At 40.8% G+C, this 20,089-nt stretch overlaps 1 protein-coding gene across 4 annotated transcripts; it reads right to left on the bottom strand.

The window, feature by feature from the left end:
- Window positions 1-214: 214 nt before the first annotated feature.
- sh3gl3a (SH3-domain GRB2-like 3a) lies at window positions 215-19,848 on the bottom strand. Of its 4 annotated transcripts, none has more exons than XM_029497969.1 (10): window positions 19,673-19,848; window positions 9,948-10,016; window positions 9,273-9,345; window positions 9,017-9,127; window positions 8,365-8,498; window positions 7,316-7,474; window positions 6,831-6,934; window positions 5,683-5,807; window positions 4,618-4,683; window positions 215-4,279 (listed from the first exon to the last, which is right to left on the bottom strand). In XM_029497969.1, exons 1-10 carry the CDS (start codon window positions 19,715-19,717, stop codon window positions 4,077-4,079), a joined length of 1,089 nt encoding a protein of 362 aa, XP_029353829.1. In that variant the 5' UTR covers window positions 19,718-19,848; the 3' UTR covers window positions 215-4,076. The 4 variants fall into 4 exon arrangements, with proteins under 4 accessions (XP_029353829.1, XP_029353828.1, XP_029353831.1 ...); XM_029497968.1 differs by having other exon boundaries at window positions 9,017-9,160; XM_029497971.1 differs by lacking the exon at window positions 4,618-4,683 and having other exon boundaries at window positions 215-4,271; window positions 5,678-5,807; window positions 9,017-9,160.
- Between the last annotated feature and the right edge of the window lie 241 nt (window positions 19,849-20,089).

Here is a 20,089-nt window from a genome sequence, read left to right on the forward strand (position 1 = left end):
GTGTTGAAAGATTTCTTGCCTTAGTGTATCAAGAGTCATTCATACATTTGGGTTACCACAAACAATACAGTTAACAGTTTAAAAGGAGGGGTCTCAAATGTTTAAACAAATTCCAATACACTGCAACAATTCCTTTTTTCTGCGTTGTAGTTTGAGACGTAAATCAGGATTAAACCATCTGATGTCCATTCCTTTCTGTGATGTACTGTGACGGTGATGCAGACAGCACCTAAGATTTTTTTTTTTTTTTTTTTTAGAACTAAAAAAATATATATCATGCAACATGTTGAGCATCGTAGCAATTGTAAGCTAACAGGAAGTATCCAACAGAGTTGGTCAACATACAATTAAAGATGAAACTCTATGATGTTGAAGATGAATGTTGTCCATTAGATACATACCGGGACTAGCATCAAAACCAAAGTCTTGATTTGGGCTTTTCATGTTACAAGTAAAAACAAGGGGAATGTGGTCTCATCTGGACAAAAACACAGCCGTGAGAAGATTTCTGTACATTCTCGAATAAAAGCAAATAATAATAAAAACATTTAAACATTACATTTAGTCCGATAGCTCATGTGGCAAACGTTGCACATGGCAGCACCCCAATAAATCCATCAGATTGAGGTCAAATCACCACTGCTCAGATTTTCATTCACTCACTAATCAGCCTCTTCTGCTTTCCGGGTATTTTAATCACTGTTTAGTCACACCTCTTTAAAACTCTTCAAATTCAAAAGCCCAGGAAAAAAAAAACAGGAATAGCAGAGGTTACACAATTACACAGTCGAAGGCATACATGGCAAACATAATAAATGTTGCTGTGGATTAATGTTAGTACTTACAGTCCTAATTTGAATTTTGATAATAATGATAATACCAACAATAATAGGCAGCATGGTGGCATAGCGGTTAGCGCTGTTGCCTCACAGCAAAAAGGTTGTGGGTTCTGTTCCCAGGCCTAGCACCTTTCTGTGTGGAGTTAGCATATTCTCCCTGTACTTGCGTGGGGAGAACATACCTGGATATGTATGTCTGGTATGAATATTAGTGGCTGTTCATCTTTCTGTCTCTGTGTGTTGGCCCTGCAGTAGACTGGCGACCTGCCCAGAGTGTACCCAGCCCTCGCCCAATGTGAGCTGGGATTGGCTCCAGAACCCCCTGCGACTCAAACACTGTGCTTGGATTTCTTTAAACTGCAAAATGCATTATGGCGGTTGCATTTAACCAGTACTTTTTGGTATACCTGTTCTACAGCTTTTCTAATTTGCGATATGATATGGGAAAGAAAAGAAATATGAGTTGCATTGAAAAACCTCTGTAGAGAGGCATTAAGTGGAATGAATAAACAGTATTTCTGGCAGAAAACAGAAACGAAGGGCAGCACACACTTGGTCAGTATCCTGGTCTGTGGAACTGTAGATTATTTTACACCATCAAGTAAACCTAAACATGAAAAAAATTCAACAGCCAATTAACACAGGAACAGATCTGAGTAAAATATGGGTTAACTTGAAACAGGGTAAATTTGAAACATTCCTTAGGACCCGTATTTCCCCTCTCTCGAGAATGTATGGTAATCCCCCTCCTGTCTGGTGTTTACTTGATAACTTTAAATGCTGTCAGGACTGATGACTGTCGGTCATCGATGGGGTGTGTGTACGTATATATATTAAGTTATTCCAGGATTCTATTTATCTACAGCTTCTCACTAATAAAAAAAACTGGAATTTGTTTTACAAAGTCTCCATTTATGTCCAATCCAAGATACAACCAAGATACAACCATTAATTCAGTGCAGAGCGCAAAGTATATCTGTGATTCTATAAATCTAAGTATCTATGATTCTGACTTACATCAGTAGTGATTCTACCCCTGCTGTGAGTAAAACAAAGTGCAACCCTGAATAAGTGAGAAACAGATTATTAACAACAAAAAAGTGCATGTCCATGAACGTGTGGTAGGTAGACTCTAGAGCTTCAGTGCAATGCAGACATTTTAAAAAGCACTTTCATACGGTCTGTGACCAGGCGTTCATTCCTATCTGACAAATCAGGTCACAACAAGTAAGCATGTAAACAGAGAGGGAAAGTCAATCAGACAGAAAGTGTTCACTTCAGCTCCTAAGAGAGCCAAGACAGGTTCTGTTGACCCTTAAGAGCACAGCAGGAAAACAGGCGGCTCACAGTGGAGCAAACACATGAACAGGGTTACAACATAAGGGGACCTGAAAGAGCACTTATAAGTCATACAGTCTGACACACGTGACAGGACCTCTGTGATGTAGCTGTGATCACTGACCACAGCTATGGCTTCTTAAAATAATAAAAATGTGTCTAAAATAAAGAGCAATTGAGGAAGCATCATTGGGCAAAAGCTTGAGTGACTCAAATATTTATACACAGATTTTAAAAGGATAATCCTGCTTCATAACAACTCATTTAGGTGTTTTCTATCAGTAAAAATGGATCTTACTGAGATCTGTCGATACAGCTCTGAACTGCTCACAACATTGCTCAAAGTCCAAGTTAAGAGAACACACGTTTGATGACAGACAAACTATGAATGAGCCAGCTGGCTGTCCCTGAAGCTGAAGGTGCACACAGAAAAACTGAGTGCAAACGCCTATGGTATGTAAGGCAGGTCAAAGATAACGCTCTGTAAACTGTGATGGATGTTCACGACTGACCCCTTGGATAATAAATCTACTTCTCACCTTTTTTTCCCCGTTTAAAGCAGCATTCTCCACTTTTATCTGGCCACTTGGGCAAAATCAAGCTGAACGATGCTGACATGTTACATATTACATATTACAAGGATTTGGTCTCGGTCAACTCTTGAGAGAAATATTTGGCTCTTAATCTGGTAAATGCTTCATTGTGGTCACCAGCTGCTCTTTGATTGATCGTTCTGTGTAACAGCTGCTGGACAATGAACAAAAATTCACAAAGTCCCGTGAAACCAAAACGAGCAGTTGATAGATGCTCTGGCACTGAATACAGTCAAGAGGAATGTGTTATAATTCTCTGTGGGTTCATCACTACGAACTGCTATTTTCAGTTTCACCATTTGCATGAGAATGAGCCAAGCCACCATCTTCCTTTTCTTGTGCGTGCATTTGTCCTCGTAGTTTAACACCACAAGGTGTGGCAACTTTTTATGAGACTGATGCTCTTTTAGTCTTGCAGCTACCATGTTGCTGATCTCAGCAATGAGCACAATTAGCACAACTTATTTAGCAACATGGTGGCATAACCTAATACAACTGTATTAATACTGACAGTGTTAAGACATTCCATGGTATGATAAACAATTAGGCCTCAGCGCTATTTGTAGGGTTAATGAGAAAATGTGGCATTTTTTGTAAAATTCTGATTTTAACTCTCCAAGTTTTGCCTTTATTGGGATCTGCTTCACCCAAATTTCAACAAATTCCATTTAAGTATTTAAGTCCTGATCAATCTTGCTAGTTTTTTTTTTTTTTTTAAGCATTATGTTGGTGAGTTAATATGTGCTCAGCCTGATATGCAAAAATCTGTGACACCTCTGGGACAATTACAGGAAAATTTTAGGGAATTAGAAATAGATTTATGCAAATGTAAACACATCGTTTGATTGTAGTGGTCCATCAATGCAGTCCTTGCGTCCATTGGTGCACTTTCAGCAAAGGTAAGGAGCCTCAGCTCATGGTGAGTCAGACAGCTCAGTAACATAAACCTCTATCAAGGTGAACAAGAAGCAGCCTCATCGGAGGCATGAACAAGATGGATTCACCCTGCTCGGACCCTGAGGGCCACGGAGGGTCCAACAAGGCAGAGCGCTTCCTTTAATGGCTTTGATTTCAGTTGCTTTGAGGTTCATAGATAAACACAAACAATCAATGACATCTGATCTTATGCCAGCTGGGGACAGACCTACTTTCTCTCTGGCTTGTGTTAAAAATCAGAAGACAGAAGATTTTTCTCAGCTTCAGGCTGATCCCATCCCGTATATTTTCAGGCCCAAGTGGAGCTGAGGGCAGAGGCTGAGTGTGATGAGGCAGGAGGGAGTCTGTGGAAAACTCGAGGCGAAACGGTTCACTGAGGCAGGGGAACAATGACCTCTACGTAATTGATGGGGAAGAAGCCAGATTCACCGTTGATCATGCCTTCATACCAGTTCTCGTCTATCTGGTTGGTAAGGATGACCATGTCGCCCTCTTTAAAGCCCAGCTCGCCTTCGTTCTCTGGTTCAAAGTCATAGAGGGAACGACAGCACGGTTGGTCCAAAATCTCGGACTCTGCAGCCAAGCACAGAAAGAAACTATAAACAATACCATTTTGTCCCTGGGCCTTCTGTTCAATTGTTTGCTATGGATGAATTTTTTGGATTAATTAGCATCAATGAAATGTGTGACAACAGCCCAGTATGACAGTATGCCAAAAATAAAGACCGTCAGATGGAACTGAGAGCTCTGGAAAATAACAGTAAATTAACCTTAAGGGAAACTATATTCTCCATGATCATAAATTAACATCATTTACTGAATATCCAAACTGCAGATGGTTAACTTTGTGTTGATTAATCAGGACTGACACACACACACACACACACACACACAGATAATGTGTTACTCACGGTGAATATTGCCATTAGCAGCAGAACTTTCAGGCCATGATAGTGGGTCAGAGGTTATTTGATCAGCTAGGTCAGATGAAAAAACAAATGCAGATGGAGTTGAACACAGGACAAACAACACAAAAGTACAAACTCAGTGTGAGGATGAGGGAATGACCTGTAGTGTCCCACTGCACTCTCAATGCTCACTAGCTGTATGTGACCAGCAGAGGGGGGCAACGTTTCGACCAATAGGGGGCGAAGTGCGGCTGCGATTTCTGGGATTTACATCTGTTAAGGTGCTGCTGCTGCACTGACTGCACTGTGAGTGGTCAAACATACGTCTTCACGCCTGCTATGATGTGAATCACTTCATGTACCACACGGCAACGTGCAGAGGAGAAGCAGGTGGCGGCAACACAACAATTACAGGCCACAACCAAACACTAAAACAGCAGAACAAGTTTTCACATGTTCGCTGGAGTCAAACTTAGAGGGGTAAACATTTTCACCCTTCAGCTCTCGTGATGACAGTTATGAAGAGAATGTATGTCAGCAATGACATAATATATAATAATGTGAGACATAATATTGTTCATTCAGTCATCTTCTAACACTTATCCCTTTACGGGTTGTCGGGGGGGTTGCTGGAGTCAATCCCAGCTCACATCGGGCCTGGACACGATATTACTTTTGATTCAATACTGAAACTAAAGTCAAACTTCAGTTGCATCTGGAAATAACAAACCAATCATCTTATACTTGGGGAGTAGCTACGTAACTCAAATACAGAAAATAACGAATTATTATTGTCATAACTGACAATAATTTTATCAATAAATTATATACAGAATAGATGTTAAGGTCTATCAGAACACAGAGGTGATATTGAAGATTTATCAAGATGGAGGACTGACTTTTCAACACTGTACAGAGGAATGCCTACTTTTCCCAGGTACTGTGTGGCTGATCTGAATATCAGTATGGGATAACATGACAAAGTACACATATCAACTCAAAGCATAACGTGAAGATGGTGCTGACAAAGAAAATCAAAGAGAGAAGACAGAAATGTGGCAGCTGTACCTGTGGATTTGGCTGAGGAGTTGTAGGTCAGGCCATTCTGCTGACTATTGTCCAGAGTCTCCAAGCTGTTCCTGATTGACTTTGGTTTGAACTCTCTTTTGGGCTGGCTGTTGGCTGTGGATATTCTGCGAAGAGAAGGAAAAACAGCTTATGAAGTGATACTTCCTGATTTTACATCATGTATATCTGCTACAGTAGGTGGCTCAAGAATTTCCAATAGCTCAGGGGGATAAAATATAATTTGATGCTGAGACTTCAGCTCAAAGCTTATGCTAGTTTATCTTATTTTGAATTGATAAAATTACACTTGGTAACCGCTATTGAGAAGGTCAAAATTTGTTTTGGAAACGTATATCTCTAATTTCTATCTTTATTTAATCAGGCAGTATTACACATTGTGGTTTTAAATTATTTAAAGCCTTTGTTCAAGTCTTTCTTATATGTTTTATCTCCAGTAGAGGTTCTGGTTAATATTTTTGTAGGAAGTTGCAGATCCCCAACTGCAGCCAGCTCAGCAGCCTGCCCGCCATTTGTGCCTTTTGCCTTAGATCTCCACCCTGTTGTTTCTGTTAAAAATACTAAAGCTTATTTTGCTCGGCATCCCAGGCCCTCAGTGAGCCTGCCGAATGTTTGTGGACACTGTAACACCTCTTCATTCTTTATTTCAAACTACTTCTTTGTTATTACACAAAGCTCAAGTATTACAGTGATACATACTGATTAAAAATCCTTTAAGAATTTTTATAAGAGCAGTGGTTCCCAACCTTTTCCGACTCAGGGCCCACTTTTTTCACAGCCCCCCTCCGACCCCATAAATGCACAGGCGTTCTCAGAGCATTTGTCCTCATAGCCCCTGTAGGTACCCGACTCTCAAAATGAAACATCACACTGCAAATCCACACTGACAAAAATTTGCATACAAAAGGTGAGGGCTTTGCATGAGATTTAAAAATACGCTCACTTCCAATTAAAAAAGTGTTTGCGTGGAAAAGATTTTTAATTTTATTTTAATATACAGCTCTTTTTCTGGCGTACACATTTGTTTGATGAATGACGGCGCTAGTGAGGAAAAGCAGAGACAGAGTGAGACTGGTACTGGTCCCAAAGAAGATGCACCCTGAAGAAGAAGCACATGATTCGCTTCTCACCTGGTCTTCAGCTTTCCACTGAGCTCAGCCAAGATCTCACTGGACTGCTGGTGGTACTCCAAAGCTGCCTCAATCAGCGCTGATAACTGGCTTACCTGCTCCACCTGTTGGTCAAAACACACACATCACATACCTGGCAGAAAAGAGACAAGCTCACAATTTCCCTCCAGGGTTTAACAAAGCATCACTGATTCTGCAATAAGATGATGATGAAAATAAACTGTCGTTGCCTGAAGTTTTTTTCCTCTCAGATATAAAATGCCAACAAAATCATGTCCGACCTGACTGACTGTTCAGGGTTACAGCATGATCCAGAGTAGATTATGTTTAGAGGAAAATATTATGTGTGAGAAACTGGAAATTAAGGCGAGAGAGTCACCTGTAAGGTGTAAACAACACATGCACCCATATTGAGGATAAATGCGAATGTCGTTTTTTCATACATTTCATCTGCAGCGTTGAGGTTACTTAGGCTTGTCTCTTACATCATTCTCTAGGAAGTTGAACATGCTCCTCTCAGCCAGCTCTTTACTCTCCTCAAACTTCTCCACAGCCTGCCGGATCTCCTCGTCTGGAATTTTCCCCTGGCGCTTTTTCTTGTAGTCAAAGTCTAACCTGCGCCCCTCCAGCTTCTTCAGGTGGTGCTGCAAACACAGACTGTGTCAACATTGTTTCTTCTCCTTTTCTAACCGTCTTCTGTGCTTATAGCGTATCGATATATTGTGAAGCATTTAGTCATATCCTGTTAGGTGCATATGCCGAAAACTGCACTCTGTTTCTGGGGGTTTTATGTTCACACACTCTCTGGACCAGCCAATCGGCTGTCTTTGGCAACTACACACACCTGACAAGCGCACAATTTCCCTCCAGGGTTTAACAAAGCATCACTGATTCTGCAATAAGATGATGATGAAAAGAAACTGTCGTTGCCTGAAGTTTTTTTCTTCTCAGATATAAAATGCCAACAAAATCATGTCCGACCTGACTGACTGTTCAGGGTTACAGCATGATCCAGAGTAGATTATGTTTAGAGGAAAATATTATGTGTGAGAAACTGGAAATTAAGGCGAGAGAGTCACTTGTAAGGTGTAAACAACACATGCACCCATATCGGCTGTCTTTGGCAACTACACACACCTGAGAAGTTCACCGACAATCACCATGTTCATTCACAGAGCCCGATCTCCATTTGGACATCCTACCTGTTGACAAGGTGGGCTGCGGAACGGTTTTCTCTTTTTGTGGGAAAACGAAGCATTTTGAAGAAGTAGATATTTTTTAGCATCCATACAGACCATGAACAGTGCAAATTAACAGTAAAGCAATTTGATGCTTACTTTGTTTTAGTAGTGAGTTAGTGTAACATCAGATCAGCTTCAGGTACTAAAGCCAATACTGCAGAGAAACAATTCAACTGTATGTCAACAAGCATGTGTGTGGCAGGCTTTCAGTGAAATGAAAGTAATGTTCAAGGTGATGAATATTGACTCTGGTCTAATGGCAGATTTCAAACTGCGTCCTCCCTCTAATGTACCGTGATCTCTTTGAGGTCCTTGTCCTGTAGGCTCTGCAGGGGGTCAATGAAGTTTTGTTTGACATTTATGTCCAGTGAGTCCTTCACGTCTGCCATCTGCCTCATGGCCTCGCCCATATCCACCAGAGCACAACCTGCAGGACAGAGACAAACACCCACCACCTTTCTTAACCATTAAGCAGGACACAAATCATGCACCGTGTTTTTGTTCTGGCCTGAAAGGTTTGCTGCACATTGATGACACTGCTCTTATCTGACAGAAAGAGGATTCGGGCCTATTATAGATTTTAATACAGATATATTCCAACTGTTGCCTGGGAATGCAGCTCAGTGGTAGAGCACATGCTCGGCATAAGGAAAGCCCTGGGTTTGAACCCCAACCACAAGGCAAACCAGTGGTAGGCTCGTGAAACTAAAGAAACTTGTCTCTCTACTGGCTGAATTAATGAGGTGTAGATTAAACAACATGAAAAAAGTTTCATGAGGGTTTCCATCAATAGAAAATGTAATGAGATCAGATAATTGGGGTTAATGTTGAGTTATTCTGTTTACGACCATGAAGAGTGTGAAAAGTCAACAAAAGCTATTATGACACATGCATTCATGTGGCTCTGCAGCTATCAGAGTATTTATGGAATATTAGAATTATTACCAAATACAGAGTCGTCTCCTAACTCATGGCCATAGCGCAGCATGCAGTCTCCCAGAAGGCCTTCAGTCTGAGGATAGCCAGTGGTCTTCACCTGTCCTCGGATCTTAGACACTGTGTTCAGCATATTTAGTTTGGCTCGAGAAGCTATGGTGGAAAACCATGAACATAACACAACACAGCTGATCTACTGTGCGTTGCATTGGTTTAATAAAACAATGCTATAGTAATGGCTAAAAAGCAGAGTCATCTTTCTTACCTGGATTTGGCTGGAGGTACTCTGTTGTTTTGGCCAAAAGGTCAAACACCGATTTGTTGGTCACCTCAATTTTCTATGGGAAGTAAGAGAAGAATGTGAAGAAAAGAGAACAAGATGTTGCAGTTCTGCTTGAAAGCAATTTGAAAAATGTAATTCTGTTAATGGTTCACAGTCATATATAATATTTTAGATGCTGTCTGCTCCTGGATCCATCTATCTACAGCATCTACATTCTTGGAGGATCAACTCTTTCAGATCCTGGATTAAAGATGGCAGCTGACGCTAACTTTGTCTTTGTGCTTTGGTCATTGAATCCATTTCTGCTGTATTTCCTCTGTGGCATTAGATGTATGTTTTTGGTCATTATCATGCTGAAAGAGCAGGACTTCGTCTTATCTGTTTGTGAGAAGGAGGATTTTATCAGGTTGTATTTGTAAAGCATTCATTGGGGTGTATTGATTTAAAAATATATATACATTTATATAATATATGGCTCCAGTGTTCGACCAGTCTAGCCGGGTGGTTGGCTAACTGCTGTAGCTTTCAGTCCTGGTGAAAAGTTACCATACTCTTTCCTCAAGTCCCGTCTATTTCCTTCCTTGCAGTTGCGATTTTAACTCATTGCGTCAGCACTGCCAAGTATAAGACTGTCCATCATCTACATCACAAACTCACCCTCTCCATCTCTATGAAGTCTTCATCCAGCTTCGTCCCCTCCGCCCCGCTGATCTTTTCACTGAGAAGCTGCACAGAAAGCAGAAAGTCTCATGAGGACCTCTGAGGTTAAGAGCAGAAGGCGAATGTAACAGCAACCAATAAGATCATGAGATGAGTAAGTGTTTTGCTATTACCTCTTACCCATTTCCAACAAGAAACGCATTCTCCACATCTAGAGACATTTCCTGTTAATTATGACTCACATTCTGACACTTTTTCACTTGCAGAAGAATTCTGACAGACCACCTTAAGAGGAGCCACCAATGGGAGCCTTTTTCACTGTGGTCGGTACAACACCACTCATCTGAACGTCACAACGTCTTGGAAAGATAAACAGCAACAATCACGTCGCATCGGATCAGCTAAAATTATGTGATGATACAATGTATTCTACTTGAGTCAGTGTATCCTGACCTGCTTTACTGAGACTGTCACCATGAGTACAGTGTGGATGTCGGCTTTGACGACGATACAGTCAGAATGGCAAATTGGTGAACCGACAGATCACAGATCCAACAGTCTTAGACACGACATAGGCAACTCTATTCAAAGAGCGTGAGAGATTATGAGCTGCTCTCTTCGTCTTTTAGAGTGCTTTATTTCCTGCAGGAGTATAGACAGATCACTATAATACTTTCTACGTTTCAAGGACGGATAATATTGGTACGACAGATTGGTAGAAACCACTGATGAGCTTAAACGATCACCCCAATCCAAATCTCTAATTAAAACCCTTTTCCGTCTGCCTGATTAAAATCTCTACTCATTCACTTATTCTCTCATTTTCTTTCGTAAATTTGTGTGAGCTTGCAACTGTATTGACAATGGCATGACAGATGGTGCAAATTCATTATGGACTGTCCCCTTAATTGCATGTAATTCTTTGATATTTATTGGGGTGCTCGAGATCTCTGGTTAGTGATTTAGTCACAGATTATCTACTGAGTAAATAAGAAAGCGGAGTCTGCTGTGTGAGGAGCAGGATAGGACAGCAGCAGGAACCGATGTTGCATAATGAGGCAGCCACAATGGATCGACAAATACTGCACAGCACAACTGAGGCTTCGGGAAACGTGTTGATGTTGTGTATGTGGTTGTGGAAGGAAAATAGTATAATGAGCAGCTGCGCAAGCACAGGCCTAAAACAGGAAACCCTGCCTCTTATTCATAAATGTCAGAATAAAAGCTCACACAGTCTAATAAATTTCAGAGTGCTGCGTCACTGCTGCTCGGGCGATTACGTCTGCGAGGGCGCATTTCCCTCAGCAGATTCCTAATGATCATCCATAAAGGGAGCGACAGAGTAACATCATCTGCAGGACCAGCTACATTTCAAGCCAGCCCCAAGTGATGACGAACACAGGGCGTCTGCAAACGTTGTCAAAGAAATGTAATGCTTCTTATAAGCTATAAAGAAGCAGTGCACCAGACAAAGCTTTTAGCCGGTATCCTGTAAGATGAGTTAAATAGGATTCAATACTAAAATGTAGTTTGGGCAACATCGTAGATTTTAGATTTCAGCAGCTGAATAAAATCATGTGGGCTATTGATTCAGATCACAGATCCACACAGCCCCACTTCCCGGGTGTATGTGTGCATGCAAGTTTTTTTTGTGCCTTGAAAACTGTGTGAATGAATATTTCAACAGTTGGGTTCCCTTTCGCTGGAATGAAGAGTTTGATGTCACATCTTTGTGTGAAATACAGAGGTGGAGTCAGGGGAAACAAATAACTGATGCTGGGCCTGATTTAATACGAGCTAGCGTAATCTAATCTACACAGTGGTACTGCCATTATCCTAAGCAATGACGTGGGAATGAATACTTGGCACACTCGTCACTCAAAGTCATACAGTTTTGATCCAGAGAGGCTTGAAAGGGGTCTCAGAAAGCCATGATGTGCAGCATCAGGATGTTAGCTTTTCTTTCAAGTCACAGATCAAAGAAGCCAAAACCGCCGTACATTCATTGAAAGTCACTTCTTTCATTGTTCTACTGTGTTGACAGATCTGTGACTTCCTCCTTCCTGTGCTCAGAACACAGGTTTTTAAATTTGGGATCCCCGATTCTGCCATTGTGTATGTTTCGTTCACATGTGAAATTAATTTTACCTCCGCAGAACAGTGGAAAATAAGAGTACATCACATTTGCCATGAAATCTAAGATATCAAATTTCAACCAGATCCTCCTTCAAACTGAATCATTAACGTCATTAATGACCCAGTAGCCACACAATTATAACAACAGGAGCAAGACCGGAGTTAGAGGTGAGTTTCTGTATTGAAAAGGTATGAATGATGTTGCCTCTAAGTGTTTCTAATTTCTAGTAATGCTGATATAAATTCATCAGATCTGAAGAAACTCATTAAAGAATTTCACATGCACTAGTAGAAGTGAGATTTGACTTTAGATTTCAAGGTTAATAAGAAAGATTAGATTTATAGACACAGAGGTTCATTTTAATTACTCAGGTTTTGCTGGGTCTCAATTAAAGTTGCACCCAAGATAATTAATTAGAAAAATTCAGAGAAAGCGCTCAGCAAGCTTTTTCCTAAAGGAGAAAAAGTCAGAAAGTGTTCTGTGCTGTGGTGGCTGGATTAAGAACCTCCAGCTTAGATCATGAAAGATCTGGCTGACTATAATTAAACTGGATCATTTGAAAGTCTAATGAAGCTGGCAAGGAATATGATTAATCCTAAATGTTTGTGGAAGCAAATATTAAAAACAAAAATAACAGAGTCAGTGCTGCCCCCCTTCCCTTTTTATTTTCCAAGAACTAAACTTTGGACAAATTTGTGGAGATCTGTCACGCCGAAAACACGGTGAAGTGCGTTGCAGGGTGAGGACCCAATTGCAGGAGCCAGAAACCAGGTAGGTGACGAAAAAAGGACTTTAATCTAAACTAAATTTACAACAAACTGAACAAGAAAACATGGACAGAGCACTGACAAAACGACAAGGCATGGACAAATCTAACAGGGCATGGGCAAAACGACAGCACATGGACAAGCAACAAGGATCCGACAAGGACTAGACTGAAAACAGGACTTGAATATGCAGTGCTGGACAAGACGCAGGTGATCCACATTAGGGCAGGGAAGGCAATCAACATGGGACACAACCAGGAAGTAAAGTAACGGGGAACACAAAGGAACCAGGACTACAAAATAAAAACAGGAAGTTACAAGGACAGAACACTAAAACTCAAAACCTGACAAGAACATCTCAACCAAAGCAGTAGCTGACTGCCATCGGTGGGCTGGTGGGCCAGATACCATCATGTGATTTAGCTAATATTTAAATCACTAGGTTAACTATTAACCATCAGCAATTAAAGCTCTGTGTCTCTTCACAACGTTGATCATTGGAGAGGTGCTACTGTCCTGTTCAGTTTGCATTTAAAACTAATTAACCTCGCCAGCTAACTTTAGTATTAACAGGAGATGGTTTTCTGCCATTAATCCCTTTTTAATAGTTCTTCAACATCTTGTTACTGAATACAGCGTTAAGAGAGCTCTCATTGATAATTCCAGAGATCAAATCTGTGATCATCAGTTAAGATTATTTCAGCTCTGACAGAAATCCTATTTTTGCCAAACTGGACTGGGCTGGAGCTTCAGCCACCAGTGTCAAGAAGAGGCCGGTCAGAAACTGAGCTCCAGCCCCACCACAAATATTTTGGTCATTCCAAATGAGAGAGCCTACTGTGGTGTTATAGGTGGATTTCTTAATCTGGAACTAACATGTCTGAAAATAATGAAGAGGACATTTCCTTCTCAAAGCAGTGGCATTAAAATCACTCTGTCCACTTCATAACTCCCACCAGATTTGGCTCTTTGTTCAGGTTACCTCAACACCTTCTGAGTCTCCGACACTCAGTCTAGCCCACATCACAAAGACTTGAGTTTTTGTTGTTATTGTTTTTTTCCCCACACACAAAACTCGTGTTCCTGAGATAGGTACAGCAGCCAATTACAGAATCCACATTCAGTCTATCCTGAACATAGTCAAATATAGACTTATGATATTACACATTAGACAGAGGTTTTTTTTAATAAAGCCAAATATTAAAAGTGCTGCAGCAGGACAAACCTTATCTGCTGCTGTGTATCCAGGAATGCACCAACATCCAGTCAGTGAAGCATCTTAATTATTCTTAGTTTGTGTATATACAGGTAAAAGGTTAGACATTAGATGCTACACACAAACACACACACACAAAAACGACTTTTCACTATCATATGTCACTGGAATACAACTTGTAGCGTCTGACATAAGTCATGTACCGTACGCAGCCACACTGTGGTTGTTGAGCTACAGGTGGAATGGCAGTCTGTTCAAGCTTCAGTATAAACAGGAAGAAGCAGCGGGTGTGCAAGCAGATGTATCTAAACTGGAGCTGCGCTGTGAAGCTGCTGTGGGCTGGTGCAGAAGAATCATCTCCTCATAAACAATCAGGCTACAATTATATAGAAACTCTGCTGAGGGGAGTGTAAAGCAAACAATCTAACTCCAAGAAACTTAAACTTAATACAGAAAGAAGCAAATCGAACAACACGCAGCGAGGCAGTGTCTCTCTCTTACTGTTTGTATGATAAAGACAGCGGTCGGACCAAGACCATTGAGCACTTTTTATTTTTAGCCATCTGCATTTTTGTCCGGTTCTAGTTTGACGAAATACCATAATGATTTTAGTCTGAATCCATTGTTTAAAATTGTTTCATCTCTGACTATCTATTATGTCAAATTAAAATTGTGTTATGGTTATTACATGCCCCACAGACACATAACACTTCCTTTCTGACTTTATTAAATAGGAAAGTTTTAAGAGGGACAGGAAATGGCTGAATCACAGACAGGAAATGACAGCAGCTGGAACTGAACCAGAGTAGCACACAGGGATCTTGGAGCCTCCTGTTTATGAAGCATGCGCTTCGCTCGGCACACACAAGTTTAACTGTTATGACTTGAAACAAGCATTTATTTAAGCAAACCTTAAAATAAAACCTAAAATCAGATGTCTGCTCGTCTTTAACAACCAAGTTTCGGTATCGATACCTGTAAAGACTTTTGTCTTAAAAAAAACAAAAACAAAAACAAAGATAATACATAAAACTGCTCGTTCACCACCATGTGTAAGAATGTGACCCATTAAGCAGCTCAGAATTGACTGGGCCATGTAGTGCCTGACAGCATGCACAGTCCTACACCAATGGATCTGTGAGATGTCATTTTATCACAGTCTGACTGCGCAGCCATCGAAGCTGATGTCCATGCTGTCCTCATGGGGACGTGTCTCAGTAAAGCAGACACACTGCGATCTCATCTTTATTGCTCAGTGATCTGACGTTTGGTAAACTAGAGGCCACATCTGAGGAAATACAACAAACCTCACCAAGCAAATGGAAAAAAAACACAAAATCCCAAATCAAGTCACAATATCTTTCAAGAAAAATCTCAATTACATATTTTTTTATTATATATTATTCAGATGGCTAATTCTGACTCTCTTTACGAGTGAATGTGTGTCAGGGATATCATGTTGTGTATTGGGTTGACAATTTTGCAACCTTGACAGTTAACGATGCTTGTAACTGGTGAAATTTAACACAGTCTCAGAGAAAGCTGAACTGTTAGCTCCATCCATATAACCTCTCCAAAGGCACTATAATTTGTATACAGATGCAGCTACGTGAGTAGACAAATGGGCGATTACAAGTCCAACAACACTATAACTTTAATAGCAAATTGCTGCTCCATCACATTGTGTTATATTCAGGTTGTTACTTGCCCGATCAAAGCTGAAAGAATAAATAAATGAATGAAAATCTGCATTGCTTATAAATCATCATCATGCATCATCTTTTATCAAGTCACAGATAATGTCTCCCCTATAAGGATGTCACGATAAAAGGTTTCACCAAGTACTCCATGCATTCAGAGACAGCTAACTCCATGTCACTAAATTAAGACTTCTGTTCACTGTAATAGAGGATAACAGCTCACAAATGACTAATTTAAACTATAAGATGTAACGTAAACTTAATGCTTGTTGTGGGCGGTGTGGAGTCGGGCCAACATTAGCTGACATTCTCATACTGTTGGTGTGGTGGGTGGGATGGAAAAGATTTGTTTGTTTGTTTTATTTGCACTGGTTTAGTCTGCTCCTTGTTGCTTTTTTAATAACCAAATCAGGTTTCCCTTTTTAATCAGCAATGTCTTTGGTTTCTGATGAGGGTTAGGGTGAACATGTCCTGTAAACATCATGGAAATTGGACAATGCTTGCATGATGAGGCTGACCTCCTGTGTCCAGGAGATGGTTCCCTGTGTGTGACACACAGAGCTGTTCATGGCAAGAGAATTTGGGGGCTGACTGGTGTATGCTGGAGTTATAAGGACTTCCCCTTTTATGGCGACATTGAAATTGTAGCGGAGGAAAAAGAACTTGATATCTTTTCATCTTCATTGTCTTGAATTGATACTCAGTGCACGTGAAGCTGTTTGGATAAATACTGCAGGAGGAGTTCTCTCTAGAGATGGCATTCAACGGCTCTTTGAAGGGAGCAGATCCTTTCAAAAAGCCGTTATTTTACCGTTTATTTTATAGAAGTCAACCAGGGGTAACAAATTTTATCAAGAAAATAAGTCACTGGATGCAATTATAAGATAAAAGTTGGACCTGAATAATTCAAACTTACACATCCCACCAATATATACTCAACTGCTGGGCATTATTCTGAAATATTGATTAGTTTCACTTGGCCCGGTAATGATGTGGCAGCACTCCCTGCATACATCCCCTCCCCCAAGTTGATTATTATCATTACCATGATTGGAGTTATTGCTGTAATTTACTCAAAAAAAGCTAACTTTGATCCAGATGTTTGGGCTAATCACAGACCATATCTAACCTCTGCTTCATTTCTAAAGTTCTTCAAAAAACAGTCACGACCCAATTGTTTGAAGGATCAAAGGGAATCTCACTAAGCTTGTTTAGATCATTTTCATCAGTCCAGCAATGCACACAATTGGCTGCTGTAATTGTGGTGAGGAGGAGTATTAGGCGAAACAAAAGAAGTTTCCACAATACATTTTTGTCAACATTCTTCAATCGCTTCATGTCTATATTTCATCGCTTGATGAAATATAGACAATTTCTTCAGTTATAACTGAAACCTTTAATGCTTCCGCACATTTAAGCAAAAACATAACAATAAAGCAATGAAACATACGTCCCACAACTTTGGTGGAAATATCAAATCCACTAAACTTTTTCATTTCTTCTCTCCCCATGCTCTTTGGTGTTCCACCGATTACTGACATCTCCGTTGAAGTACATGATAGTCAGCCTCTTTGTGTTGAGCTCAGTGAGTGACTTAGCACTTAGCACTCAAACTGCCGCTTCACTGGTGGGGGCCGTGCATTATTAGTGACCCCTTCTGAGAATTTTCCCGGCAGATACTTTCCTTTTTATCCAGAAAAAAAACAAAACAAACATAAAATAAATAAACGGTCTCTATGGAGTGGTCCAGTCTCTCGTTACATCTAGTCTCTAAGGGGTCTGATTTGGGTGGGGGTCCGTTGTCTCGTCTAGTCTCTACTCTCTGCAGGGGTCCGGTCTCTGGTCTGGTCTGGGCCGGTCTAGGAATGGGGGGGGGGGGGGGGTGTCACTCGTCAAAGAGTCCACCACCTTAAATTTATTACAACCTTTATGTGACACTCACAATTTAAGGCACACAGCAGTTTAACTATGCTAGAACACTATGTGGTCTACCACTGGTGTGTGGGTGTGCATGTGCAAGTGTGTTAAATAGGTTGTTATCACTTTCCCCGGCATTGACGAAATATTCAGTAAGAGGGAGAAAGAACGTCAATGATTGATTGCGCTGTAAAATGAAGCTGAAGGATTCAAGAAGCCCATCTTGCTTCTATTATGTGTGGTAGATACAATTGTTAGACCAAGACACCTCTGCAACAACAGAACACACATTGTACTAACAATGCACAACAATGCCGTGATACGTTTAACATTTACCAAAAAAATGAAATAAAAAATTGCAAGCTGTGCGATTTCGGTATCACATGTGGCCAGAGTACAATTTTGATTAATTGTGGGCATTTTTCTGTAGTCCTTACAACACAGCTCACGTGATGCTACTCAGCCAATGATTGTGACTCAAATCAATGACACTCAAGTCCCCTCACTCACACACACACACACACACAGTGTCAAATGTCAGCAGTTATAGTAAAGAGATAGTGTAGCGAGTACTTGATAATAAAAGGTGAATCATTTGAACCTTAGCCCCATTCAACAATGGCAGAAATTGACTAACATATAGGCTGCTGCTAGAGCTTAGTTTTTGTAACATAACAGAACAGGACAGGAAAAATGGGATGAGGTACAATGTAAATTTAAGAATAACAATGTAGCTAGAGAAAAGAATATATTATTTCCTGTAGCTGACCTCAACATTGTAATTGCAGACTGCACTTTGGCAATTCAGAGGAGAAGAAGCACGGGCGTTACTCCTGCTCTTCCAGCTCAGGAAGAGAACTGAGATCTGAGTGTCGGATGAACCAAATCAAGACAACGTGGCCGTCTGTGATTCTAGTCTTATTCATTGTGCTAAACTCCAAGTCCCTCTAGTTTCTGTCAACATGGCAACAAATTGTAACACTACATGACAGCACTAATTCTTTTTGGGAGTCAGAAGATGACGGCTGCAAGAAAACCACTCTAATCCAATCCATTCACACCTGAAAATCTGCTCTTGGCTAACCAAGGAAATGTTCTTAACGGCTTGAACAAAGCTTAAAACCTTTCTGAATCTTTGAGAGATCAACACTCATTTGGAAAAAATGAACGATCCACCAGCTAGCCAGGATTTGTTATTACTGACATGTCACCTAACTGGGAGGGCTGGATCAGTTATTCACAGGCCAATCTGTGTCAGGTGATGAAGTACAGAACTGTGAATTATAATAATGAAAGAGCACCAAGTACAAACTGGGACAATGTGTTGTTTATCATGATGGTTTGTGTGTTGTGCACACAAACCATCAAGTCCAGCAGACAGCTTGTGTAACTGATGAAAAAAAAAAAAAAAACAACAACTGATCAGAGCTTCAGGCCGCATCTCATCTGATCTACCTTATACAGTAAATATGCAGATTAGGTGGGGTCTCAAAGAGTTAGAGATTCAGAGACAGATAGGGATAAGATTTAGGGATTACAAACCTTTCATGGCGACAATATTATCGCCCACCGACTGCTGGGGAATCAACATGTCAGAGCAGGGAAATGCTATTTTCAGTAATGTCCTGCCAAATTAAAGATTTAGAGGTCAATAATTAGGACGAAACATCAACGGGCTTTCCGTATTTCGGAAACGCTCTCGAGTTAAATCAGGTCGCGGATGTGCGTTCAAACTGTGAGTGAGAAAACGTTAAATTCACAGTTTTTCCGACGGAGTCTGGTGTGACGTTGCGCAGGTACAACACCAAAGCTGCACGGATGGAAAAGCAACGTTACACAACACGTTTGAAAAGCCGCCGGGGAGAGGAGATCATTTTCACATTTCATCGGCTGAGGTCAGACTCCGTTTACTGGGAGCCGCAGACACGGAGCTCATCCATCGATCGGTCGGTCGCTCGTTGTCGGACCGGGGGGGGGGGCCGTACCTGGCTGGCTTTGTGGAACTGCTTCTTTAGCCCGGCCACAGACATCCTCTGCCGAAAGACGCTTCACGTCCGGATGGAAAGCTCCTTGAAACACCGAGAAATCGGCCGATGTGTGCGCTGAAGAAAGACACCTCTCTGATCAGACACCACCGCTCAAGATTGCAGCAAGACGCGAAGTCAAGTGGACGCAGAAAAGGTCGACGAGACCGGAAACACTAATATTGTCTTAAGAATAAAACCCGTAAAAAAAAAAACACATTCTAATTATTATTATTTTTAAACGAACATCACTATTTTTATCAGTGTGGTTCATTTATTTATTTATTCATTTGATTATCAATAATTACGGTGATCTTGTTCATACAAATTCCTCCACACTTGAAAAGTAGAGATACGGTAGGTCTCCTAACTAACCAA

The sequence above is a fragment of the Echeneis naucrates genome, chromosome 3 (assembly GCF_900963305.1).
Source record: "Echeneis naucrates chromosome 3, fEcheNa1.1, whole genome shotgun sequence".
Classification (NCBI taxonomy): domain Eukaryota; kingdom Metazoa; phylum Chordata; class Actinopteri; order Carangiformes; family Echeneidae; genus Echeneis; species Echeneis naucrates.

Bases quoted from the DNA above. Each gene is read 5' to 3' on its own strand.
- sh3gl3a (XM_029497968.1), bottom strand. From the start codon at position 19,717: ATGTCTGTGGCCGGGCTAAAGAAGCAGTTCCACAAAGCCAGCCAG. The intron at 10,017-19,672 runs GTACGGCCCCCC...CTTTCTGTGCAG, and splicing joins AGTTCCACAAAGCCAGCCAG to CTTCTCAGTGAAAAGATCAG. The intron at 8,499-9,016 runs GTAATAATTCTA...TCTGTCCTGCAG, and splicing joins AGGAGACGACTCTGTATTTG to GTTGTGCTCTGGTGGATATG.